Source organism: Sminthopsis crassicaudata, chromosome 3 (genome assembly GCF_048593235.1).
Source record: "Sminthopsis crassicaudata isolate SCR6 chromosome 3, ASM4859323v1, whole genome shotgun sequence".
In the NCBI taxonomy this organism is placed as follows: domain Eukaryota; kingdom Metazoa; phylum Chordata; class Mammalia; order Dasyuromorphia; family Dasyuridae; genus Sminthopsis; species Sminthopsis crassicaudata.
Window position 1 is genome coordinate 258,338,724 of NC_133619.1, and position 27,922 is coordinate 258,366,645.

General features: G+C 32.6%; 1 protein-coding gene across 1 annotated transcript in view; it reads right to left on the reverse strand.

Moving 5' to 3' along the window:
• Positions 1 to 27,922, reverse strand: part of UBASH3A (ubiquitin associated and SH3 domain containing A) — a 94,066-nt gene that overhangs the window by 19,654 nt on the left and 46,490 nt on the right. Inside the window, exons 5-9 of the mRNA XM_074300568.1 lie at positions 27,054 to 27,223; positions 20,773 to 20,981; positions 8,799 to 8,922; positions 5,680 to 5,779; positions 1,171 to 1,293 (exon numbers count right to left, since the gene is read on the reverse strand). Coding sequence (XP_074156669.1) covers positions 1,171 to 1,293; positions 5,680 to 5,779; positions 8,799 to 8,922; positions 20,773 to 20,981; positions 27,054 to 27,223 — 726 coding nt within the window. The remainder of the gene's footprint in view (positions 1 to 1,170; positions 1,294 to 5,679; positions 5,780 to 8,798; positions 8,923 to 20,772; positions 20,982 to 27,053; positions 27,224 to 27,922) is intronic.

Genomic DNA, 27,922 nt, shown 5'->3' on the forward strand with positions numbered 1-27,922 from the left:
AGAAGAAAATAAAAAAGAAGTTCAAAAAAACAACAACAACAACAACAACAAAAACGTTCTTAATACATAGTTGCATAGTTCAGCAAAACTCATTAGCTATGCTGGAAAATGTGTTTCTTTATGTATTTTAGCTTCAACACTTTCTTTTCAAGGTGCAAGTGGCATGTGTCATCTTCATTCTCTTGGATTTGTAGTTTATGATTGCTTTTTATCAGTGTTCTAAGAAATTATCCTCTCTCCTCCCAGCTACATATTTCCTTTCTAGTTTGGTTACATTAAAATTATTTGTGGTATACTTTAACATATTTAACATGTGTGGGACTACCTGCCATCTGGGTGAGGGGGAAAGGAGGGGAAAAGTTGAGCAGAAGGTTTTGTAAGGGTGAATGTTGAAAAATTACCCATGCATAATAAAAAATAAAATAAAAAAAAGCTATTTGTGGAAAATCTTTTAAATTTTATATTTTCAAAAATTTTCTATTTTTCCTTCTTTGTTTCTCTTTATCACTTGATTAGGCATAAAATAGTTTTCTTTTCATAGATCCCAAAAATAATTTCTTTCTTTTTTCCTCTAATTTAAGATGTGGTCTTTTATACCTCAGACTTTTATCTATTTGTACTTATATTTTTGTTTAATGTGAAGTTAGTTTAAGCCTAATTTCTGCCAGACCAATAATCATTTTTCCTTGGAATTTTGGTCATATAAGTGAGTTCTTCCCCAGTTTTTGGGATTATCAATGTTCCTATCTTCTAAATAGTCTAAATGGCTACAGTGCAGAAAGTAAAATTTTGGGTGTGAATACTATAATATTGAATTGAAGAAGTAATAGATTAATTAAAAAGAGAAAGAACTGGTCAATTAATTGAAAATGAAACTAAAAATATCTAAAAGTCAACAATTTAAAAAATCCTCTTAATTAAATACCAAGATAGAAATTCAGAAAATGAAGAAGAAATCAACTAAATTGAAAACATTAACTCATTGAATAAATTATTAAAACTGGAGAAAAAGAAATAATAGATTCTGAAAAAATGTAAGTCATAATTTTATTAAAAAATAAATTGTATACCAAATGATGAATCTTCTCTTCTCTTTGTACTTTCTATATAGAAAGTTTAAAATTTCAATTTTTGGTATTAATGCTAATTAAAGAAAAATCTAATACATACCTGTAAGTCTGGACTGGAAAATGCCACAAGAGGATAAAGGTGGATCATTTTCAAAATTTTTGAGTCCTTTCTTCCTTTCTGGCAGATTAGAAGGGAAATTCATATCTGGTCTATAGTATTTTCCTAAGGTACAAATTAATGTTTTAGTTACAATTAATTCCATCAAATTGGTGAAAATTTGTATTTTAAAGCATTTTACTATCCAGATGGATTCAGTAATCATCTAACCAAATTTATGCTAGTATAGAATTTCCTCTATAATATTACCCACATGTTGTCATTTAACCTTTACCTGAAAACCCCCTTGATGTGAAATCTATTAATTCCTTAAGCAGTCCATTCCATTGTAACAGGAAGTTTTAAATTACACAAAGTTAAAATCTTACTCTCTATATCTTTTAGTATTAATTTAACTTTTCAGCTTTACTGTAGCAACAATATTATTCATTCAGTTGATACTTAAAAATAGATAGTGTTTATAAACCCAAGTTTACTTCTGGTTTTGGCCAATCACTATGAAAAGAATACTGATGCAGAAACTCTTATTTATTGACCTAGAAAGATGTAGCATTCATGTGCCTTTTGCAGGAAACCACTGGCACTATGCTGATGCTAGAAAGTAGTTGAGTCATGCAAAGACCGAAAAGAAATTCAGAGCTTTTATAAAACATGGTAGAATGAGAAATGGGAATAATCATATTCACTCAGATCAGGAGAGAGGCCTGCAAGAAGTATATTTATGTAGCACAAAGGAAAAGATTCCGTATAGCTGAAAAACAATATTCAACCTGCATTGCTGCCAACTCTTTTTTTTTTTTTTTTTTTTGCCAACTCTTCAAGATAATGTCTATGATTTTAATGGACAGTATAAATTTGATGTGAATGTGAAATAATTGTTCATCAGTCCTTATGGGAAGAGTATATTGAACATCATTATGTTAACACTACTTAATTGTTTTATATTCCTGTTTGGGGCAACTAGATGAATAGAGTCAGCCTGGAGTCACCAAGACTTATTTCTCTGGATACACATCTGTTCTCAAACATTTAACTAGCAGGCTGATCCTGGGCAAGTCTCAACCCTATTTGCCTCATGAGTTGGAGAAGGAAATAGCAATCTATTCCAGTATCTTTGCCAAGAATGCCCCAAATGAGGTCACAAAGAGTTGAATACAATTGGAAAAAAATTGAACAAAAATGTTTCTTATCCTTTAGTGCATTGCATCTTTTTTTTTTTTTTTCTGTAATTAAAATAATTATATAAAAAATAAAAATAAACTTGTCCCATATTGAAGACACATATGTGGGAGACTACTATCTTCTTTAGGGAAAATCTTAAATATGAATCGTACAAGCTTTGCTTTTCAGATTTCCTTGAAGAAATCCAGGTCTGGAATTGACAAGCCAAAATAAACATGACTTCTTTCGGGTCAGGCCCTGGATCAAACCTAATCCATTTAAAGCATCTCTACTTGCTCCTGGATCATAGAATATGAATATTGCTATGGTACCTGAAAAGCCAAAAACTCCTCCTAAAACTGAGATCAGCTACTATGATAGACAATTCTTTTTAGCAATCCAGTGATACAAGATAATTTTTTAGACTTGGCATAGAAAATGCCGTATGCATCCAGAAAGAAAACTATAGAAACTGAATGCATGTTGAAGTATATTATTTTCATCTTTTTTTTTTTTTTTGGTTTGCTCTTTTTTTCTTCATTGTTTTTCCTATTTGTTCTGATTTTTCTTTCACAAAATGACTAATATGGAAATATAGTGAAAATATTTTATGTGGATAACCCATATTAGATTGCTTGCTATCTTGGAGAGGAGGATAGTAAGGAAGAGAAGTAGAAAAAAGTTTGGAACACACAGTCTTATGAAAACGAATGTTGAAAACTATCTTTACAATAATTTGGAAAAATAAAATGCTATTTCAAATTAAAAAAAACAAAACAAAACAATCAACAACAAAAAAACTAAGATCAGAAAGAGCTGCAGGTTTACTATAACAAGTCCTTCGAATTTTAAGAGCTACAGAGAATGGAGACCAAAAGAGACCTTATACAAGGCTGCTCTTGACTGCTTTCCATCATCACATTACTGAAGAATTGCTAATTCAAATACCACCAGTAAAGGGACAGAAAACAAAAAAGCACCAGCTTTGAGTTCTGTCCTCGATCACGTTCAGATAAACTACAATAAGACCTTTGGACAAATCAACATCTGATTTCAGAGTGATATTACCTTCCTTAAACTGATAGGGAAGCTTTGCTGATACCTATTCTAGGTATTGGTTGATTTCTACTTTAGGATTGGATAAAAATACTGGCAGAAACATGTGAGCTTGAGCCTCAAAATGATAACTCACATTTAAAAAGCAATTTAAGGTTTCAGAGCACTTTAATTTTTTAGCTCATTTAAAAATATTTATATTTTGTAAATTGTGCATATTATGTGCATATTTACATTTTTTTTTCATTTGCTCCTTGTAAGAACCCTGTGAGGTAGGTGCTATTATAATTCTTATTTTAAAGATGAGGAGACTAAAAGAGATAAAGCCCAGAGAAACAGGTTAAGTGTCTGAGGCAGATAAAACACAGATCTTTCTACTTTCAAAGAGCAGTACTAGGTACACTTATTGCTTTAAGCTTAGGCACTTAAACTATAAGCTAAATCATAACTATCTCTTAATACTGATCTAAAGAGTTCCTAAGTCTGGAAGAAGCAGTTAATCATGTCACACTGTGCTAGATTTGGAGTCAGGAAAGACATAAATTAAAATTCATTCTTAGATATTTACTAGCTGTGTGACTAGGGAAAAATTATTTATCTTCTGCTTCAGTTTCCTATTCTGTCAAATGGGATAATAATAGCACTTTTCTCTTGGGATTATTATGAGGCTAAAATGAAATAATATTCATAAAGCCCTTTATAAACCTTAAAGCTATAGACAAATACTAATTGTCATAAATATTATTATTAGTATGCAGTAGAGTTTCCATTTATTACCTTTGTTCCTTTTACTGATCTATGCCTGAAAGTTAAAAACCATGACCAGTATTCTGGAGAGCAATTTGGAATTATGCCCCAAAAGTTATCAAACTGTGTATACCCTTTGATCCAGCAGTGTTGCTATTGGGCTTATATCCCAAAGAAATACTAAAGAGCGGAAAGGGACCTGTATGTGCCAAAATGTTTGTGGCAGCTCTTTTTGTAGTGGCTAGAAATTGGAAGATGAATGGATGTCCATCAATTGGAGAATGGTTGGGTAAATTATGGTATATGAAGGTTATGGAATATTATTGCTCTGTAAGAAATGACCAACAGGATGAATTCAGAAAGGTTTGGGGAGACTTATATGAACTGATGCTGAGTGAAATGAACAGAACCAGAAGATCACTGTACACTTCAACAACAATGCTGTATGAAGATGTATTCTGATGGAAGTGGATATCTTCAACATAAAGAAGATCCAATTCACTCCCAGTTGATCAATGATAGACAGAAACAACTACACCCAGAGAAGAAACACTGGGAAGTGAATGTAAATTGTTAGCACTATTATCTATCTACCCAGGTTACTTATACCTTCGGAATCTAATACTTAACGTGGAACAAGAAAATTGGATTTACACACATATATTGTATCTAGGTTAAACTGTAACACATGTAAAATATATGGGATTACCTGTCATCTAGGGGAGGGAGTAGAGGGAGGGAGGGGAAAATTTGGAAAAATGAATACAAGGAATAATGTTATAAAAAAATTACTCATGCATATATACTGTCAAAAAAATGTTATAATTATAAAATTAAAAAAAACCATGGCCAGTGTGATAGACATCATTTTAATAAGTGCATATAATTAGGATTCTTCTTAGAGGTAACAAAAAAATTAATGGAAGGATGTAGGATTTTCTTGGTGGGATTATTTGCATTTATAATAATTGAGTAAATCTGCCCTAACTACATCTGCTAAATTAATGAAAAAAAGCAGAAAGAGATAAAATTGTCAAATGTTGCTAACCTTTTAAAAACCATAAAGGCTTTGTCTTTCTTCTTGAGTTCTCTTAAATGCTGTATGGAATGAATGCCACTGTGGTGAGCATGGGATGGTCCTTCCTATGCCTGATTTTTTTGGTGAGTAATTAGCAAGTAGATCTTGTTGATAATAAGCATTGCTCCTGATGAGTAAGCTTGCAATATTAAATAAATTGTTCTTGTTTTTACCATAATTTTGTTGTGTATCTAATAACACAATTAATGGCTTGTTTGTTTTTTTTTGGGGGGGGCAGAGAAAAGCATGATGCAATCAGAGTGGGAAGGAGGACTTGTATTTTGTCAGTTTTTTGAAACTAAAGATAATTAGAATCGAAAGTTGACAACTTAGAGCACTTGTCACATAATATACAATGTGTATCAGGAATGATATAGATGAGTGTAATGGTTGGAGAACTGATTTCAACATATCAATCTAATTTGGATTCAGGGTATAATTTCACCTACCATCTACAGTTGAACACTGCTGCAACCATGCCTTTCCAAAAATTTGATCTACCCTTTCCCCATGACGTATTACCAAAAGGCTTCTCTTATGTGTCAGTGCCTGAGAAAAGAAGAAAAAAAATTAGTATTTCAACATCAAACATGTGCTACAATACTTTAAACCTTACATATGTAAAGTGCTTGAAAGTGAAAACTTAAAGATGTGAAATGGCCCCATATGTGATATCACATAACTACATTTGAACTCATCTTCTGATTTCAAACACTATATGCTTTTTAAAACCAAATTGTTCTATCTAAGCATCATAACTTCTAATAATATTGAAGCATGTTAACAAAGAAATAGAACTTTCCTTTCATAGGAATTCTCCCTCTATAATTGTGGTAAATTCTGTGTAGTTCTTTACTTCCCAGAGGACACTTTGCACAGTTTCTATAGGACAGACAAATATTTGGAAAAATTAAAAAAGCATTGAAAATTGTGACCTCTTGGAAGACTCTGAGTTTTTTCTGGAGTTGTTTTCCTTTATTTCCTCCAAGAAAGTTCTTTACCTTGAGGACTATTTTGAGGATCATCCAAAATTCTTCCTCTATTGATTGTGTTAGAATTAATCTAAGTTTTAAAAGGTCACGTTAAGGTACCAAAATTTATAGTTTTGCTTTCAATTTCTCCAAGTAATTCAATCAGCTTTTCAATCAAGCTGAGAACTTAGCTATTATGTCATCTGGTATTAATATATTAAGTACTGGTTTTACTTAATTTTCTCTGGTGATTAATGTGGTTTTTATTATCTTTGTAACTTGTCTAATGAAAATTTTTAATTATTCTGTTTAATGTGTAATCTTCCTTGCATTTATATTATATATCCTTCTTGGTAATAAAGAACCATTTTCTGTAAGTATTTTATTTTATTTTTTATTTTTTAATTTTTTAATTTTTTTTTTTTTTTTTTTTTTTTTTTTTTTTTTTTTTTTTGGCTGAGACAACTGGGGTTAAGTGACTTGCCCAGGTCACACAGCCAGAAAGTGTTAAGTGTCTGAGCCCAGATTTGAATTCAGGTCCTCCTGACTTCAGGTCTGGCGCTCTGTCCAATACACCAACTTGCTGCCCTGTCAGTATTTTATTTTAAAATTTTCTGTTTGTGTTCATTAGGTAGAGTAGTCTATAATTTTCTCTGTTTTATCTTTTCTTTGTTCCAGTATTAGGACCATAATAGATGTCTGGCAGTATCCTCTCTATCTTTATGTTTTAGAGTAATTTTTTTATAGTGTGAGCTAATTGCTCTTTAAATATCTGATAGAATACACTTGTAAATACATTTGACTTGGAGATTTTCTTTGGTTATTCACTTAAGGCTTGCATAACTTTTTTTTTTCAGATTGGGTCATATAAAATATTTCATGGATTTTTTTTTTTTGGAGGGGAACATTTTAGATATTTTTAGATGCTCATCATTTTCTTTCCTAGTGTCATCTTTGCTGGTATTCCCACCTTTACTGGCATTGGTTTTGTGGTTTTAAAACATTTCTCTCTTAAATGAGAAAAATTTTAAATAAGTTGCATATATACTATCATGGTACAATTGTTGCATGGGAAGTTATTTTCTCTTTCTCCCCCTATCCAAAGAACTAAGAGTCACAGAACAGAAAAGAAGATAGGGAGAAATTCTGAGTTGAAAATTTTGCCTTTCCTGGTAAAGGTGAGAAGTTAATGTTTGTTGCTTTTAGATTCTAGGCTTTGTGTCCTCTTCTTCCCTCCTATTTCCCTCACCCCTCTTCATTAATGGCATTGATTTTTCTTCTTACCTATATATAAAGTTTGAACTTAGAGAGACAAAATGCCCAGAAAGAAGAGGATAGTCCTATTGTAGTCTGTCCTAATCAGACTATATCTGGCTCATATTTATTCCTGGGAAATATAATGAAAATTTGTAGATTGTTCAGGGAAGTTCAACCAGGATAATAAAAGGTCTTTTGAGTTTTATTTTCGAGGATGGCTGAAGGAATTGGGTAGGAGAAAAGTATTAGGGAAGATATGATAATAGCTTTCAAGTATTTGAAGAATCTTCCTGTGAAAGGTTCAAATTTATTTTTGTTTGTTCTGGAGGGCAGAATTAGGTTCAATGTAATTTTAGATTTGATATGAGGAAAAATTTCTTAATGTAATGATTGGTCAATGAGCCAATGTAATCTCCACGTGGATTTCAAAGCATGTACAAATATTGATTTTATTTTGCTTGCCATATGAATTAAGAGGAGCTTTTCTATTGACTGCTAAACCAGAATTGAAAATTACTTCAAAAGATATTAAGGCCTTGGGTCTTTATCTCACCAGTGGTTTGTATGTAGGTTGATAAGATACACAGTTATTTCAAACTTGATTGTACTTCCTCTTAAGATTCCTTTTCTCTAGAGGTCTTTAAGCAAAGGCTTAATGAATACTTCTCTAGTATGTGGTAGAGAGTATTCTTGTTCAGGTTTGGTCTTATCTAAATGTCTTAGAAGGCCCCTTTCAACTCTAATATTCTGTTAATTTGGTTCAAATTAGAATACTTTTGCAAACCTGGCATTTTTTTCCTATGCTGTATAAGCCTGCTATTCTCTTATGTATTTAGCTTAATGTCTAAGTGTCTCTAAAGTGTCTACATAGAGACACTCTTCTCCACTTCCTCCATTTTCAATTTAAAGACATCTTAATCAAAGCAACAAACTTTCAGACCCAAGCATTCTCCAGAACTCACTTTATATGTATTCTTCATATGAAGGGTCCGCAATTGCAGAATTTTATGCCAGATTCAGTTCTCTGTTACACTCCTTGCTCAGCAATTTGGCAGCTGAGGTATAAAAATGCCAGTTATTATTATTTGTAAAAAAGTTCATATATACAGATGTTCCCTTTCATCAGGGATCAGAAGGATACAAGACATGTGTAAGGTAATTATGCTTTATGCCTCATAGTATAAAGTTTTGTTGCAAATATTGCACAATTTCTAAGTTAATATTTAAAAAATGAGATGGACTCAATGGAACATATTTTAAATGAATTTTCTTTACAAATATTTCATTCAAATATATGATTGACAATGTGTAAGTAATTTTACTATAAAGATTTTGATTACCTGCAAAGTTTGTATTTTGCTTGCCTTTGTAGTCATTAACGAATGATGGGACTTATAGTTCATTGTAGTACTGTGCTCACTTTCCTTGGAGTCCAGTCCAAAGGCCAGACTAAATGTATAAGTTCTGATAGGAATAGAAACAATAGAGAAACATTGAGAAATTCAATCAGAGGTTTGTGTCTCAAAAAGTAACACTTTCCATACCATTACAAAAATATCTATGAAGCCTGCATGCACATAGCTATAATTTTTTATGTTTAGTAAAATCTGCCCTTTTCAAATCTTAGATTATTAGTAAATTCATTCAATAAGGCATTTGTCAAGTCCTCAGTATGTATATTTTGAAGGATACAAAAAAATAAATTGTTGCTGATAACTATTACAAAAGGTAGAGTCCTACTCAATTGACTCATTATAAGGTGAAAGTGACTCAATTCTTGAGGGTTAGGAAATCAGAGTGCAAATTCTGGTAAGTTTTCCTAAGCTCAAAAGGCTCTGAAAATTAGGAAGATGAAAATGTATTGAGATGTGACATACTAGAAGAGTTAGATATAAAAGAATTCTCTCTCATTTAGGTACAGAGAGGCAGGGAAGATTGACAGAGAAGATATTTGAATTGTATCTTGAAGACAGTATACAATAAGCAAATTCAGTAACTACCTAAGAAAAGCTTTTACTCACTTGTAGGTAAAGGCATAAAAACGGAGTTAGGAAGGTTTGGAAGTTAAAATAATTTTTAGTCCATATCTAAATGAAGGAAAGCTTATCAGTATTTGTTCAAATTCTCAGGAAACAATGCCTTCTATTAAATACTTTAACAAAAAGAAGAAGAAGAAGAAGAAGAAGAAGAAGAAGAAGAAGAAGAAGAAGAAGAAGAAGAAGAAGAAGAAGAAGAAGAAGAAGAAGAAGAAGAAGAAGAAGAAGAAGAAGAAGAAGAAGAAGAAGAAGAAGAAGAAGAAGAAGAAGAAGAAGAAAAGAAAAAAAGCTAAAGTACTATAAAATGGAATATTGGTGGTAATTAGACATAGAATGGAAATATCTTAAGATATACCTTTCCTTATGCTTAGTACAAGAGTCCCAGGCACTGAACTTTCTGTGCCCCTGATCTCTATAGCCATCATTTGAAGGAAGCAATTTATGAAAAAGCCAGGATTCTTTTCAATTGACACAAAGAAGGCAAGCAAATAATCTTAACAAAAATAGCAAAGCACCCAGACAAACAGACAGGATGTAGCATGTGCTAGGCAAGTCAAATTAGCAACTCCACCTAGACTTCTATCTCCCCTCAGATTCCAATATGGATTGCATGGAATCCTAAACCCAAGGGCATCTGGAATGATAGGAATGCCCTCAGACCACCAGTTCTAATTGTTATCTAATCAGATTTAATTCTAGCCTCATAGTCACCATTGAAAAAAGTGCTTATTGTAGTGAAGGGACCACCTTCCCCACTATTACCAGTAACAACTGTTGACCAACAAGAACAAGCAAATAGTCACATGAGATAGGGGAGAAGTGGACTCATGGGACCCCCAGAACACAAGTCCTGCTTCTAAATCAGTCCTCACAGCCATTATCTGGAGAAAAAAAAACTCTTGTGAAGTTATCCTATTCAACTTCTAACCAATTGCCATTCACAGGACAGGAAAGATGGCTTAGCAGAAATAGCAAGGCACCCTGAAAGAAAGGTAGGAGGCACCACGTATATATACATGTAAATACACCATGGTGCAAATCAAATCGCTGTCTTGTACCATCTCCCTTAAGATCCCAATGGAGACAGCTCAGAATTGTGAACCTCAGAGGCTTAGAAAGTGCTTCCTTGCTCATAGCCTGACACATTTTCCTGCAGGTGCTATAGCCTAACTGCTGCAAACCCAGAAAAGAAAGTTCTTGATAAAAAAAACAAACTTGGTTCTGTCAGAAACTACTATGATTTTATCAGTGGAAATGACATTTTAAAAAATTGTCGGGTGCTTTGCTCTTGTACCTAAAAATCATGGGACTTTCACTTTTTCTTTCTGACATAAAGCTGAAACTTTCCATATATGCTATTTCCCTCATTAGAATATGAGCTTCTTGAAAGCAGTGATTATCTTTGTTTATAATAGACTTTTATTTCACTAGTTCATTCATTCATTCATGCCCTGAAAAGATTAGCATATTGATTAGATGGAATAAGTTTCCTAATTACTTTATTTAGGAGAAATACTTAACTTTTTTTTTATTAATTTTTATAATTATAACATTTTCTTAATTATAACATATTCATAGGTAATTTTTTTTTTTTACAACATTATCCCTTGTACTCCCTTCTGTTCCAAATTTTTCCCCTCCTTCCCTCTACCCCCTCCCCTAGATGGCAGGCATTGCCATACCTATTAAATATCTTATAGTATATCCTAGGTACAATATATATGTGCAGAACCGAATTTTGTTGTTGTTGTTGTTGCAAAAGAAGGATTGTATTTGGAAGGTAAAAATAATCTGGGAAGAAAAACAAAACAAAACAGTGCTCACAGTTTATACTCATTTCCCAGTGTTCCTTTTCTGGATGTAGCTGATTCTGTCCATCACTGATCAATTGGAATTGGATTAGCTCTTCTCTATGTTGAAGATATCCACTTCCATCACAATACATCCTCATACAGTATCATTGTTGAAGTGTATAATGGTCTTCTGCTCGTTTCACTTAGCATCAGTTGATGTAAGTCTCTCCAAGCCTCTCTGTATTTTTCCTGTTGGTCATTTCTTACAGAACAATAATATTCCATAACATTCATATACCATAATTTACCCAACCATTCTCCAATTGATGGACATCCATTCATTTTCCAGTTTGTAGCCACTATGAAAAGGGCTGCCACAAACATTTTGGCACATACAGGTCCCTTTCCGCTCTTTAGTATTTCCTTGGGATATAAGCCCAGGAGTAGCACTGCTGGGTCAAAGGGTATGCACATTTTGATAACTTTTGGGGCATAATTCCAGATTGCTCTCCAGAAGGGTTGGATTCTTTCACAACTCCACCAACAATGCATCAGTGTCCCAGTTTTCCCACAGCCCCTCCAATATTCATCATTATTTGTTCCTGTCATCTTAGCCAATCTGACAGGTGTGTAATGATATCTCAGAGTTGTCTTAATTTGCGAGAAATACTTAACTTTTGAATAGCTACATAGGAGACCCTTTGAAGAGTATGGTCAAAGAGGGATTGAATAATTTTAGGAAAACAGAAGTGTTAGATGTGTGGCAATAGGAATTAGAAACTGAGGATTACCCTTGGGATAACCCAGTTGGGAAATGGCTGAATAAGTTATAGCACATGAGTATAATGGAATTATTGCTCTATAAGAAATGATCAGCAGACTGATTTGAGAAAAGTCTGGAAAGACTCACATGAACTGATGCTGAGTGAAATGAATATAACCAAGAGAACATGGTGCAGTAATAAGAATATGTGATGATCAATTGTGATGAACTTGGCTTTTCTCAACAGTGCAGTAATTCAAGGCAAATGCAATTGATTTGGTATGGAAAATACCATGTGGATCCAGAGAGAGAACTATGGAGACTGAATGTGAGTTGAAGTATAGTATTTTTAGTTTAGTTTAGTTCAATTTTTTTTCCTCATTTTTTTTTTTTCTTCCCCTTGTTTGGTCTGATTTTTCTTGTACATGACAAATATGAAAATATGTTTTAAAGGATTACAAATATTTAACTTAGCTCAGATTGTTTACTGTCTTGGGAGGGGAGTAGGAAATAAAATTTGGAATACAAAGTCTTCACAAAAAGGAATGTTGAAAACTATCTTTATATATATATTTGGGAAATAATATATTATTGAGAAAAAAAGAATTGTTCTGTTTGATGGCACAAATCGTTAACTCAGCTTTTGCCTGTGACATAATTGTGATTAAAGTGATTGTTTTAGAAAGATGTCTGACAATTCTACCAACAATGTATTAATGTCACAGTTTTTTCACATCCCCTCAAACATTCATCATTATCTTTTCTTGTAATTTTAGCCAATCTGAGAAGTGTGTGGTGATATCTCAGAGTTGTCTTAATTTGCATTTCTTTGATCAATAGTGATTTAGAGCACCTTTTCATATGACTAGAAGTGCTTTCAATTTCTTCATCTGAAAATTGTCTGTTCATACCCTTTGATCATTTATCCAATTGGAGACTGGCTTGAATTCTTATAAATTTGAGTCAATTCTTTATATATTTTAGAAAAGAGAAAAATGTCTTCCCATTTTATTGCTTCCCTTCTAATTTTGTCTGCATTAGTTTTGTTTGTACAAAAACTATTTAACTTAATGTAATCAAAATTATCTATTTTGTGATTAATAATGATCTCCAGTTCTTCTTTGATCACAAATTCCTTCCTTCTCCACAGATCTGAGTGGCAAACAATGTTTTTCTAATCTGCTTATAATATCATTCTTTATATCTAGTTCATGAACCCTTTTTAATCTTATCTTGGTATATAGTATTAGGTATGCCTAGAGTTTCTGCCATACTAGTTTCTAATTTTCCCTGAAAATTTTGTCAAATACTGAGTTCTTATTTCAAAAGCTGGGGTCTTTGGGTTTGTCACTAGATTACTATAGCCATTGACTATTTAGACATTATATTTTAAAGAGCAAAGGAGGTGGGTTGCATTTAAGAATAACTTATCCATCAAAGTTAAGTATAATTCTAAATGGAAGAAAAATGAATGTTTGATGAACCAAATGACTTACAGGCATTTGTAACAAAAAGAACAGAACCCAATGGAAAATTCTGTATAAAAGATCCAGAAGAAATATAAGGAAATCATCAAAGGCTAATTATAAGGCATTAATTAAGGTTAAACTGTTTTCATATATCTTTCATGATATATGAAAATGTTTTCAATATTCTTAAAACCATTATTATTACTGAGTTAGCTTGAAAGAAAACTTGCATCTGAGTTGTGTATGATGGAATGATTCTAAAAAACCAAAACAGAGTAGGAAAAAATTAAAAGGAGAAATTATCTCATGTAAATGGGGCATGAAAAGCAAAACTAATAGAGAGGAAGCAGGTGGCAGTGGAGGGCTGGTGATATTGAAATTTTATTCTCATCTTGATTGAAGAGAAAACAACATATTCATATGAAGAAGTTTAGAAATCTTTTGAACTACTACAGAGGTGAAAAAACTGTGGAATAAAAATTTTTAGAAGGGTGTATAGATTAAGATTAGGAAGCTAGGGTGAATAAATAAAGGAGGGACTTTTAGAGAGCTGGAAAAAATGAAAATTAAGAGGAGAGGAGATAAGGTAACAGAAATAGGGTGAAAAGAGACACTAAAACAGAAAATAATGAGTAAAAATAATTTGCCATAGACCAATATCTCACACCATTTGCCAAAATAAGGCCAAAATAGATATATGATGCATATATTGGATTTAACACATATTTTTATATGTTTAACACATAGTGGATTACTTGCCATCTAAGGAAGGAGTTGGAAGGAAGGGGGGGGGAATTGGAATACAAAGTTTTGCAAAGGTCAATGTTGAAAAATTATGTATGTTTTGAAAATAAAACCTTTAATAAAAAAACAAATAAACAAAAACCAAAAATGGATACATGACCTAGATAGAAAGAGAGATTACAAAACAGTTACATGGAGCATATTACTTCTCATATGTATGGCTAGATGAACAATTCATTAATAAACAAGAGATAGATAGCAAAGTTAGGTAGAAAATGGATAATTTGGACTATATGATATTAAAAAGATTTTTTATAAATAAAATAAATGTAGCTAAGATCAAAAGGAAAACAGAAAATTGGGAAAATATTTTTATAGATAGTTTTATCATAAAGGTATTTCCAAAATATATAAAGAACTTTGTCAAATCTATAATATTAATCATTCTTCAATGGACAAATGGTAAAAATATAAAAACAGGCATTTTTTAAGATGAAGAAATCCACTGTGCCATCTAGCTGCCTCATGAACTTTTCTATTACTGTCGAGGGCACTTCCATCTTCCTTGCAACCCAGGTTTCCAATGTATTACAAGAGAAAGAATTTTAAGAAGATAAATGGAGGCATTTTATAAGAAGCTCAGATTCAATGGCTGGAGCACTAGATCTGGAGTAAAGAAGATCTGAATTCAAATGTAACTAACTCCAAACACAATACTCCAATCATTTAAATACTGTTTGCTTCAGTTTTCTCAATTGTAAAAAAAAGTCAATAGTAACATCTAGCTCATAGAGTTGCTGTGAGGTTAGAATCATTCCCTTCCCCATTTAGTAGCCCTCAGATTGTTTACTTTCATTTTTTGCTATTTTCAATATACTGTTTACAAAGTATATTGAATATCTGTGTCTTAGTGGGTATGAAGAATTGCTCACTTGCAATTTGGAACTATGCTCAAAAACTTACCAAAGATGTGCATACCCTTTGATCCAGCAATGTTAGTACTGGGCTTATATCCCAAAGAGATTTTAAAGAGTGCAAGAATGTTTGTGGCAGTCCTCTTTGTAGTGGCCAGAGACTAGAAACTGAGTGGATGCCCATCAATTGGAAAATGACTGGATAAATTATGGTATATGAATATTATGGAATATTATTGTTCTGAAAGAAATGACCAACAGGATGGTTTCAGAAAGGCCTGGAGAGACTTACATGAACCGATGCTGAGTGAAATGAGCAAGACTATGTGATGATCAATTCTGATGGACATGGCCCTCTTCAACAATGAGATGAATCAAATCAGTTCCAATAGAGCAGTAATGAATTGAACCAGCTACACCCAGCGAAAGAACTCTGGGAGACGACTATGAACCACTACATAGAATTCCCAATCCCTCTATTTTTGTCCGCCTGCATTTTTGATTTCCTTCACAGGCTAATTGTGCACTATTTTAAAGTTCAATTCTTTTTGTACATATATTGTATTTAATTTATATTTTAACATTTTTAACATGTATTGATCAACCTGCTATCTGAGGGAGGGGGTGGGGGAAAGGAGGGGGAAACCTGGAACAAAAGGTTTGGCGATTGCCAATGCTGCAAAATTCCCCATGGATATATCTGGCAAATAAAAAACCATATTAAAAAAAAAAAAAGAATTGCTCACTTGGAGATTATATCAGACATGGGTTGAGGACTCTAGAACTTATATTTTCAGCAATATTCATATTATATACTAATGAAATTCCAAGCTGCAGCTTAAAGCATTGCAGTTATATGACAGAAAAATGGTGTGGTCACAGCATATGCAATCTGAGCCATTCTTGTGACCCGTGCAGAGATACCATAATTTTTTTGGAGGTTAAAGACAAAGGTGGCTAGCTGTTTGCCTGTCAGGTCTAGGCAAATACTATCTGATTGACCACTTAAATATTGCACTCCCTTCCTGTAGAATTTTTAAAGAAATTATTTATTTTTAATACACATTGCTTTTTGAAACATGTTGGGAAAGAAAAATCAGAACAAAAGTGAAAAACCATTGGAGAGAAAAAAAATAAAACAGAAAAAGGATTTACATTTAATCTCTATAGTTCTTTTTCTGGATGTAGATGGTATTTCCTGTCCAAAGTCTATGGAGATTGCTTTGCATCACTGAACCACTGAGAAGAACCAAGTCTTTCATAGTTGATCATCACATATTCTTCTGTTAATGTGTTAATGTGTCCTGGTTCTGCTTGTTTTACTCAGTATCAGTTCATGTAAATCTTGTCAGACCTTTCTAAAATCAGCTTATTCAACATTTTTTAATAGAACAATAATATTCTATTATGTCCATATACCATAACTTATTCAGCCATTTCCCAATTGATGAATTACTCATTTTCCAATTTTTTTTACTACCACAAAAAGAGCTGCTATAAATATTTTTGCACATGTGAATCCTTCCCCCCCCCTTTTTTTTTTTTTTTTTTAATAATTTCTTTGTGATACAGACCCAGTAGTGGCACTGTTGGGTCAAAGAGTATGCCCAGTTTACTAGCTCTCTGGACACAGTTCCAGATTAAGTTTCAGAATGGTTGGATCATTTCACAACTCCACCAACAATGCATAAGTATTCCCGCTTTCCCATATCCCTTCCGACATTTATCATTATCTTTTGCTGTCATTTTAGCCAATCTGAGAGAGTGAGATGCTACCTCAGAGTTATTTTAATTTGCATTTCTCTAAATAATACTGATTTAGAGCATTTTTTCATATGACTATAGATGGCTTTAATTTCATCATCTAAAATTGTTCATTTCTTTACACATTTATCAATTGGGGAATAACTTGTATTCTTATAAATTTGACACAGTTCTTTACATATTTTAGAAATGAGACCTTTATCAGAAACACTGGCTGTAAAGATTTTTTCCCACCTTTGTACTTCTCTTTTAATCTTGTTTCTGATGGTTTTGTTTATGCAAAATTTTTTTAATTTAATATAATCAAAGTTGTCCATTTTGCCTTTTATAATGTTGTATAGTTCTTTGGTTATAAATTCCCCCCTTCTCCAAAGATCTGATAAATAAATTATCCCTTTCTCTCCTAATTTGTTTATATCATCCTTTATGCTTAAATCATGCATGCATTTTGAATTTCTTTTGGTATACGGTATGAGATATAGGTCTATCTGGCTTTATAATTAATGTAATGAAACAGTGTCTTTCTGTAGGCTTAAAGAAGGCAGAAGATGAGATAATTTGGAATGCTGCCTCTATTATAGTACCCCAAATATTCTAAAGCATACAAATATTCATAGCATACATATAAAATTGGCACACCAATAACTATAAAAAGCCCTATTGCTTAATAATAATTACAACTAGTATTTATGCTATTTTACATAGTGCCATACGTATCTTTATTCCTTATAACAACCTTGGGTAGTAGATGTTATTATTCCCTCCATTTTACAAATGAGAAAATCGAAGTCCAGAGATATTAAATTATTTACTCAGAGCCAAACATTTAATGATATTTGAATTTGTGTCTTCCTGACTCCAAATTCAAAGCTCTGTCCACTTTGTGTGTCATCTAGTTGCCTCACTTCTACTTTTATTTTGTCTAACAGTTTATCAGCTATTAAAAATACATACACATTTGATTCAATAAATCAATACATCATCACAAATTTTCTCTTCAACAATATATATGTCATATAAAATTTCATGACAGAAAAAATAAACAAGAGACCACTTGATTCAATGGCCCTCTAGTTATTAATGTCAACAAAATATAAAAATGGGAAAAATGATACTTCCTGAAAGTAAGTCACCCTCTTTCCAACAATAAGATGATTGAGGCCATTTCAAATGATCTTATGATGAAGAGAACCATCTACATCCAGAGAGAGACTGTGGTAACTGAATGTGGATCACAACATAGCATTTTCACTCTTATTGTTGTTGTTTGCTTGCATTTTGTTTTCTTTTTCATTTTTTTCCCTTTTTGATCTGATTTTTCTTGTGCAGCAATATAATTGTATAAATATATATACATATATTGGATTTAACATATATTTTAACATGTTTAACATATATTGGATTACCTCTCCTCTAGGGGAGGGGGTTGAAGGAAGGAGGAGAAGATTTGGAACACAAGGTTTTGCAAGGATCAGTATTGAAAAACTATCCATGCTTATGTTTTGAAAATAAAAAGCTTGGGGCAATTAGGTGGTGCATTGGATAGAGCACCAGCCCTGAAGTCAGGAAGACCTGAGTTCAAATGTGATCTCAGACACTTAACATTCCCTAATGTGACCCTGGGCAAGTTACTTAACCCCAAAATTTCCTCAGCAAAAATAAATAAATAAATAAATAGAAATAAAAAATAAATAAAAGAAGATATCCTGCATAAAGTCCAAATGGAGAAAACAATTCATGTAGATGATGAGATCCTCTAGAGGATGATATTGTACTGATTGTAATCAAGCACCATCCAGAATATTACAGAGCTTTCTAAATAAGATCTGTTATTGCTCAAAATAGCTCAGCATAATAACCAATCAAATGAATGAAAAACAAAATGGATGACGGATATATACTGTTCAGATTAGGATGTGCAGTTGCAGTGCCTCAGTCCCGGTGTCAAGCCTCAACCTATGCCAGTCCCACATTAAGACTCTCTAAATAAATCTTTTTTAAAGCATAGCATCTAATTGGTTTCTAGCTTGGAAAAAAAAAAAAAAAAAAAAAGATGGAAGAGTTCACCTCCACTTCAAATTGTCTCTGACTCTGGAGTCATTAGAAGAACTGGTAGTCTCCACATTGTCCCTATCCCTAACTTCCTTCTCTAGAGTCTTGGGATAATTGTCCTTTGGGTGAATCCAGGACACTTTCTCTGTTGAACTGAGTTATCTTGCTCCCAATAGGAAAACTCCTTCACTCTGTATTGTTTACTATACATTCTTCTATGATTCTCTTTTGGTATGATTTAGATAAATAAGTTTCTTTACTATTCATTATATATGTTCATTGTGAAACTAGTATTAGATAATGAAGAGGTCAAGCCTTGGATATAGAGCTTGGGCTTTTCTTTTTTCCCCTCAAGTGACAAAGCTAACAAAAGTTAGATGAAGCCTAATCATATCTTCTGGACTAATAATATTTAAGGGAGCAGCCAGATATAATTTTTGTGTGGTAGCCCCACTGCTTTTGAGGAGAGCAGGGTGGTGGCCTCTAGTCTCAAGCTCCTGCTTTCCCTTCTGACAGGAATGAAAATCTCCCTTGGTGAAGAGTAGGGGAAGAAGAGGCTAGAAATATATAAGGACAAGCACTTGCCACATGGGCCACTCTGCAATATGGGCATGTGTATTACTTACCCTACCTATTCCTATTAATACAGAAGGAACTGGGTACATAATTTGGATAGATGTTACATATTGACAGCTAACTAGCTCCAAAATTTAAGAAAAAGAAGATAGTGCTCAGGATTGTCTTTGGGAAACTTTATAATGCTTTAGTGATCTTAAACAAACTTTTTTTGGAAAGAAAAGTCCACTTAAAAAAAAACACAAACAAACCAAAAAACTGTTCTTCTGGTGGTACTTTATGCAAATCATGCTATATAAATATTTTCAACAAATTAAAATTTAGAGTTAACCAAAAGTAACATTGCTGGCATAAGCATACTGCTACATAAAACTAACCACATCTTATTAAAGGTAAGTGGTATTTAGAAAGTTATGAGAGACTGCAAAAGAAGGAGGGTCAGTTAGGTGGTAAGAATAAGAGCATACACAACCCTCATGTATCACTGATATTCCAGGAATGTCAAGAGATAAAAGGAATATTCTTAGTAATTTTAATGGACTCATCCAGAATGATTTGTGAGAAAATATACAAAGGATAGACCAATAGAAAGATTTAATCTTCAATAGTGGAAGGAATACTCACATTGATAAAATCACAAATGCATTAAAGTATGAAAACACCTTTAATTTGGATATTTTCCTATTTATTAAGTGCTTTCACTTATATAGTTTTTTTTAATGCTCAGAAATTTCAGATAGGGGCAGCTAGGTGGCGCAGTGGATAGAGCACCAGCCTTGAATTCAGGAGTTCAAATCTGGTCTCAGACTCTTAACACTTCCTAGCTGTGTGACCCTGGGCAAGTCACTTAACCCCAGCCTCAAAAAAAAAAAAAAAAAAAAAAAAAAAAAAAGAAATTTCAGATGGTGACATTTTTCAAACTACAAAATTTGCATTTTTCAATGATGGCTGCAGAATCTTAAGAACAAACCAGGAAATTTACTGTAGACTTATACAAACCAATAAGGAAACACAAATCATCTAATAAAAATGAGATAATTCTAAAGTCAATACATATGAACACACATAGATTTCACTCAGTTTTTGGGATATATTTTGTGAGTTAAATGGAAAGAAAATAATACATTCTCCCTCTTATAAGCATATATATACATGCTCTAATTTGAAGTGTAATTGTCACTCCAAGGCAGTATTTACACTAACCTGTGTTTAACCCAAGTATCAGACTCATTGGCTCTCTCTGTGTAATTCTCAGGCACAAAGCCCCTGCAGCCTGTTCGGTGGGAGATTCCAATAACCCAGCCTTCACTGGCTTCAGCTTGTTGGGTTCGATCAACAAAGATGTATTCACCTGCAGTAAGCATCAACTCATCCATGTTTTGAGGCTTATACTGGAATAGTGCTCTCAGTGTCTAGAAAGGTAGGAAATTCTTTTCAGGAATTGCAAAACAATTTGCTTGGGGAGCAATTGCAATATATACAAATTAAGAAAACTTCTTTAAAAGTCCTATATCCAGAATCAAAACAATATATAGTGTCAATTATCAATGTTAAATTGAAAGTACAGACAATGAGGCAGCATCCTGCCTAACTGGCTGTGTGACCCCGAGCAAGTCACTTAGCCCTGTTTGCCTCAGTTTCCTTATCTGTAAAGTGAGTTGGAGAAGGAAATGGCAAACCATTCCATTATCTCTGCCAAGAAAATCCTAAAAGGGATCATAAAGAGTTGGATACAAGTAAAAACAATGACTAAGCAACAAAAGCCAAATTCAAATAGAAGTGGGGGTCACTAAATTGTACATCAGAATCCCTGTGGGTCACATTTGACTTAATTTTAAAATATAATATAATTTCTCTTTTATTGTATTTTCATTTATTTTATAAAGCATTTCCCAAATACATTTTTAAAAACTTTGGGCCCTACTCAATAGTGTTATGTGCTGCATGTTTGACACCTTCAATAAAAATGATGTGTGTGGGAAAAGCAACAAAACAAAACAAAAATACATTAAAGAAAAAGAGATCAGAAGGGGCCATGAAAGCAAACAAAAATATTTACTTTATAAATTAGTTATAAAGAATTCTAAGATTATGGTTTTATATATGATTTTTTCATTTTAAAAACATTTATCAAATGTTTTGTTAATGATTATATGCTAAGTGTAGAATAAAAATGTTATCCCATAAGTAAATAATGAAGTGCTTCTATGAATTTCTACACACTGTGATAGAGCTTGGCCCCTCCAAGATCATTCCAAAGTATGAAAAGGATTAAAAAAAAATTTATTGGGCTATCAAAAATCTAACAAAAGGTTCTTTCCTTAACTAATTATAACACAAATGGGAGTTAAAAAATAAATGTTGGTAATCACATTTTGACAATTACCTCCCTCTAATATGAAATTAGATTTTCAGAGAGCTTTCAGCTGTTATCAACTACCTGACATGAAGAACAATAAATTATTAAGATATCAGGAATATAATAACAAATAAGATTTATATTATACTTTAAAGTTTCTATAGTACTTTACACATATGAACTCTGTCCTCATTGCAATCTCATACTTAGATCTGTGATATTACTGGTAAAAGGAATTAACTCCTGGTAAGGAGATTTCCTCTACTAATATAGATTAGTCACTCTCTACAATTTATAATCTAATGACTATTTGTGAGAGCAGCATGGAATGATCATTGCAAAGTTGGACTCAGAAAAAAAGCAATCTAACTTCAAACTAGCTACATAATGCTAGTCAAGTCACTTAGCCTCTCAGTGCTCTTTACCTATGCAATGTTTTTAAGACACTATAATTTCAACCATCTTCCCCAAATTCTCCAAGACCAAAAGTATTAATCTCCATTTTACAGGTAAGGAAACTGAGGCTCAGAGTGGTTAAATTATTTTAAATTTGTTATATTATTTGTAAACATAGTATCAGAAACAGACTTGAACCCCAGGTTCCACTATGAGGTGGTATACACCTCATATATATATATATGAGTGTTAAACTCAAATAGAAATAGGGGAAACTAAACCACACAAAAGGGTTTTTGAAGACTACAAAAAGCAAAACACAAAAGAACATTACCTATGTTTTGTTGTACTTTTATTTATTTTATTAATTATTTCCCAATTATAATTTAATCTAATTCAGGTGGCACATTTAACATCCATTTAGTATATGTGATTTAGACAAATTTCATTCTCTTATTTCCCAATTCTTGTTTAAGACAGTGTCATTTCCCTGTCTTTCAAATTATTACTTGCTCTTGGGCCTATGGTGTTCGTGCCATAAAAAAAGATGATGGAACACTGATGACAATTATTATTTTTTTTTTAAAAGAAAATCTCAAAAGCAGGACTATTCTAAACAGGAATAAGGTAATGCATAAGGGTGAAGGTGATATGGAAAGATTTGAAAGCTGGCTTTGTAACAGAGGTGTTTAAGAGAGAAGATAAGAGTAGTAATGAATCTGGACATAAGTATACTATATTGAATACTAGTTCATTCATGAGATTTAGGCTCTTCATTCCATGACATAAGAAACATGAACATGTTTACTTGCTATTGGGGGAAGTCAAACTATCCAAGCTAATAGTGGCAACTGAATTTAGGAATTGGTGCTGTGGATTATGAAGCCATAGTCTGAGAGAGACTTCTTAGCAGCCATTCAGGGCTTAATGGGAGAAAACTGCAGTGTTTGATCTAGATGTTCTTATCCCATTGATGAGTCTGGGGTCTCAGGCACATACTCCTTCACTTCCTTCCATGACCTTGTAGTAGTAGCTGGTGAAAGACTCTTCCCCATATACCTTAAAGAAGGTAAGGAGGAAGAGATATGAAGACCAATGTCTGTATTCCATTTATGGTTCATTTGTGATTTTACAAGGTTTAATAAATCATACAATCACATAAAATGTGATCTTCTGTGTAATATATCTGTATTATCTGTAATATATGTTGAGTAGCTGAAAAAACATTTCCTCTTGTGGGAAAACTGTGGTCTTTTCTTCACAGAGACTCATAATGCATTGTAAGGGAAGTACATCAGAAAGACTGTGGACTTTGCACAAACATCCTGCAGAATAATACATGGGAGGCTCCTTCTTTGGTTGAAATGGCATTTAAAAGGCTTTAGTTATCTTCTATCCTTTTCTGCTTCATTGTTTTCAACTGTGTTCTTCGTGGGTAGTAGTGAATCATAATTTGTCATTCATAATGTCAAATAAGAGACAGTATTGTTAAGAAAGAGTCCTTTTAGTATTTTCTTCTTCTGAGGCCCCTTGTGGCCTTTTGAAAGGGACAGGTGAAGACCAGATTTTAAGGTCAGGAAGAGATTGAATCAAGGAAAAGTTTTGTGGCCAGTGAAGCATTGATACCCTAAGTATTAAGGGATAATCTTTGGGGACAGGCCTTCAGTACTTAGATTAGGATAGCTGAGACAAATCTTTCTTAAAATTCCCTCAGTGCTTAAAGATGTGGATAGATAGTAGCTTCAAGTCTCAATTCTATTCCAAATTTCAATTGGAAAATCCAATTCAATTCTAAAATTCTGATTAAATTTTTCACTCTTCCTTCCTGCCACAATTGAGGTTTCCTTTTTCTTTCCCTTTTGCTTATTGCCTCCATGCTACTAATTTCTCTGGTTACCTGTTGAGGGCTCCCTTATTCCATTCAGTCTGTCACAAATTTTATAGCTCTTAAAACTCTGTGTCATGACCTAATCCTGCCTTCTGGCAAAAGATCATGGCTGCACTCAAGGAAAGATTATATTTTCTTCATACTAAATGCAATAAAAACTTTTGTTTCTTATCTACTAAAGGTGATGGGATTTCATATTATATTTAAATATGTCCTGAGGCGGTTGAGCCAAAAAAGGAAAGATTTCTGTTCTTTAAAAAAAAAAAAAAGAAAATCATTGCAAAATACAATGTTACATGATAAAACTATTTGGCATCTGAGATTTGTAATTGAATGGCTTTGTAACAGAGGTGTTTAAGAGAGAAGATAAGAGTAGTGATGAATCTAGACATAAGTATACTATATTGAATACTAGTTCATTCATGAGATTTAGGCTCTTCATTCCATGATATGAAGAAACATGAACATATTTACTTGCTATTGGGGGAAGTCAAACTATCCAAGCTAGTGGTAACTGATGTTTTCCCATTCAATTACAAATCTCATATACCAAATAGTTTTATCATGTAACATTGTATTTTGCAATGATTTTTTTTTTTTTTTTAAGAACAGAAATCTTTCTTTTTTTGGCTCAACTGCCTCAGGACATAGTTAAATATAATATGAAATCCCATCACCTTTAGTAGATAAGAAACAAAAGTTTTTATTGCATTTAGGATGAAGAAAATATAATCTTTCCTTTGAAAGAGTCAGCTTGAAGGATAACTTCCTTGATATAAGTGTAAGTACTGTTCCTTTAAGATGTAATCAATTTAGTTGCTGACAAAAGAAGAAAAAAGAAATCAACTTGAGAAAAATGTTAAGTTTTTCTAGGAAATGAACAGTTTTGTGGCTGAAAGGGTTCACAAAAAGAACTTTTGTTTTATAAAAATGGCTAAAATACATGGGCAAAGAAATCAGAAAAGATGGAAGAAATGTGTTTGCCAAAAGAAACAGGAAATGAACTTTTGAATAAGCAAAAAGGCTTACATTATATTTTGTTTTTATACTCTTTTAAAGAATGCAAAATGATGTCCTTTACTATGAAAAAAGTTTGCTAACTGAAAGGTGGTAGAAAATGAACTTTTATGCCCTAAAAACTACTAAAATGCAAGTATAAAGAAATAGTTTTTAAAGACACTGAATATTAAGAGGACTGAGGACTGAGAAATAAGTGAAGCTCCATGTTGTGTTCATGTTCCTACAATTCATTTTTGTGCAACTATTTTTAAGGCTTAGGTTAAAACTCATAAAAATATCAAATATGGTAACTGAAGACTATAAGATAATTAAATGAGGCATTTTGCTTTTATAACAGAAAAGGGAGGTTAGTTTTTTTTTTTTTTACCTCATAAAGGGAAAGATGAATTACTGAATGGTAGAAGGCACTAATTGAATCACTGAAAGTGGTGAAGAACCTGGATAGAGTAATGAAGAATGGGCAGAAGAGAACTGAGGCAATAAAGATTGAATGGGAAGGGAAAAGGCACTTTCTGGTAGAACTGGGTGAAAAAAAAATGCAGTAGAAAGACCAGATAACACAAATGCTCCAGCTGTTAGTTCCTGATTTGCTGGAGCTGGTGAACTACTTTCTAATAACATCTATCTGGGAGAGAAGTGAATTTTCTCACAAATGTGTCTTACAAATTCTGCTGGTTAAATAGAAAAAAATTAGAAATGGCAAAGACAAGCTTTGCAGTAGATTTATTGTTGAATAGGCTAGCTGATGGAAAACAATGGAATCTAGGGGGGAATAAAGAACTGACAGGACTTGTTTACATTGCTTGTGTAATGAGGGACTGATACATGCCTTGACCATATCAATAAGTTCAACTGATATAAATTCCTCATATGGCACAGCCATGATGATATAATGTAAATGCTTTAGATTTGCTTAGAGAATTCTGAGGACCACAAGGACAACAGTTATTGGAGAAGCAGCTTTATGTGGTATAAATGTTTCCAAATGAAAAGAATGAAGCCTGAACACACTCTAAAGTTATGATTTTCTTGACTCATGTTTATATTTCGTTAAATACGTATCTTCTCTCCCCATAGAGATTAAGTGCATTGGTGGGAGATTGGTACCCAGGTTCCTAAGTCATAAATGTGACTTTGAGTAAGTGACTTAAACTGTTTGCTTCACTTTCCTCATCTGTAAAATGGGGATATATATACCACTACCTCCCAGGATTTTTATGAGTATGAAATAAAATAATATCCATAAAAGCACATTATATAGTACCTGACACAGTGCTATGTAAATGTTAATTATTATTATTTCTTAATTTATTTATGTTATCTTTGCACTGGTTATTAATATGTTTATTTTATTGTTAAGTAAATGATTATGTTTAAGATAAAGGTATTATCATTATGAATAGTTGGTTTTGTATAAATGGAACCATATAAAACCTATGTTTTTTTCCATAACAAGTGTTATAGTAGTGAATCTGAAACATATATATTTCCCTAGTATTTTCAAGTTACAATAATTTATAGAAGGAATATATTTTTTACCTAGAATTCTGAGAGATTTTGAGTATAGCCACAGTGGTGGTCCTTCTCTGAGAACGGAGACTTACCAATTAAATCACACATTAAGAGGAATGAGCTAACCTAGAAAATGAGTGGTCCATGTCCTAATTAAGGGGTATCCACACCAGCTACATGCACATAGAGACATAAGAATTCTCTTAGTTAATATGATACCTTTTCTTCATTTCCACCCCTACCTCCCATATTAAAGATAAAACCTTTCCATTGAATTGAAACTTCATGGGGAAGAAGTTTAAATCTTACCTGGTAATGTACAAAGCGCATATCCCTAGAATACAGAGCTGCAGTCCATTGACAATTGTATATTTGATCAATGGATTTTGCCAATTGTTCCAGAGTCTTTTGATGATGGGGATAAAATTTATGAGCAAGAGTAAGATGGAGTTGTTTAGTACATGGCTTTACAGTGCAATCTATAAAAAAAAATTTTAAATATCACAAAGTTATTTTGGAGATTTAATATATTTAAAAAATAATTAAATATAATATCTCATGTGGTAATTAATACTACACTGTTATTTAATTCTTAAACTGTTAAGTCACTTTTTGTGTTTGGATTCCACCCAATTTAACTGTAAGCTTCTTAGGGCAAGAATCTCTTTTATACTTCTTTGTGTGCCTTGCAGTGCACATTTGCACATAGAAACACAGAGTAATAGAAAATAGAGATTGAAATGGCTTTAGAAATTATGTATTCAAAGCCATTCATTTACAGTTATTTAGGAGAGATCTAACTCAGTCCAGTATAATAATTCAGCTTAGGGATTGGAAATCAATAAAATTTAATAAAAATAAATTTATGGATTACAGATTAAAAGGATACAATTTCTATTTCCCAATTTAAATGCAGGTTGTTTCCCTATATATACGTTTAGACTGTGATTTTTATGCCTTAGGTAGCAAAAAAGAAACACTGATGGTTCAAATCCTAGTCTCCCAAATCAGATCATATAGTAAGAATATCCTCCTTTTTATCTTTTAAAAAAACAAAAACAAACAAAACTCTCTCAACATGCATATAAAAAGTGCCTTATGCTACCATTTAGTAGCAACATTCTTCTTCTTTTGTTTTTTTTGGTCACTTTCAGTTTTATTGATTGTATTTTATTTTT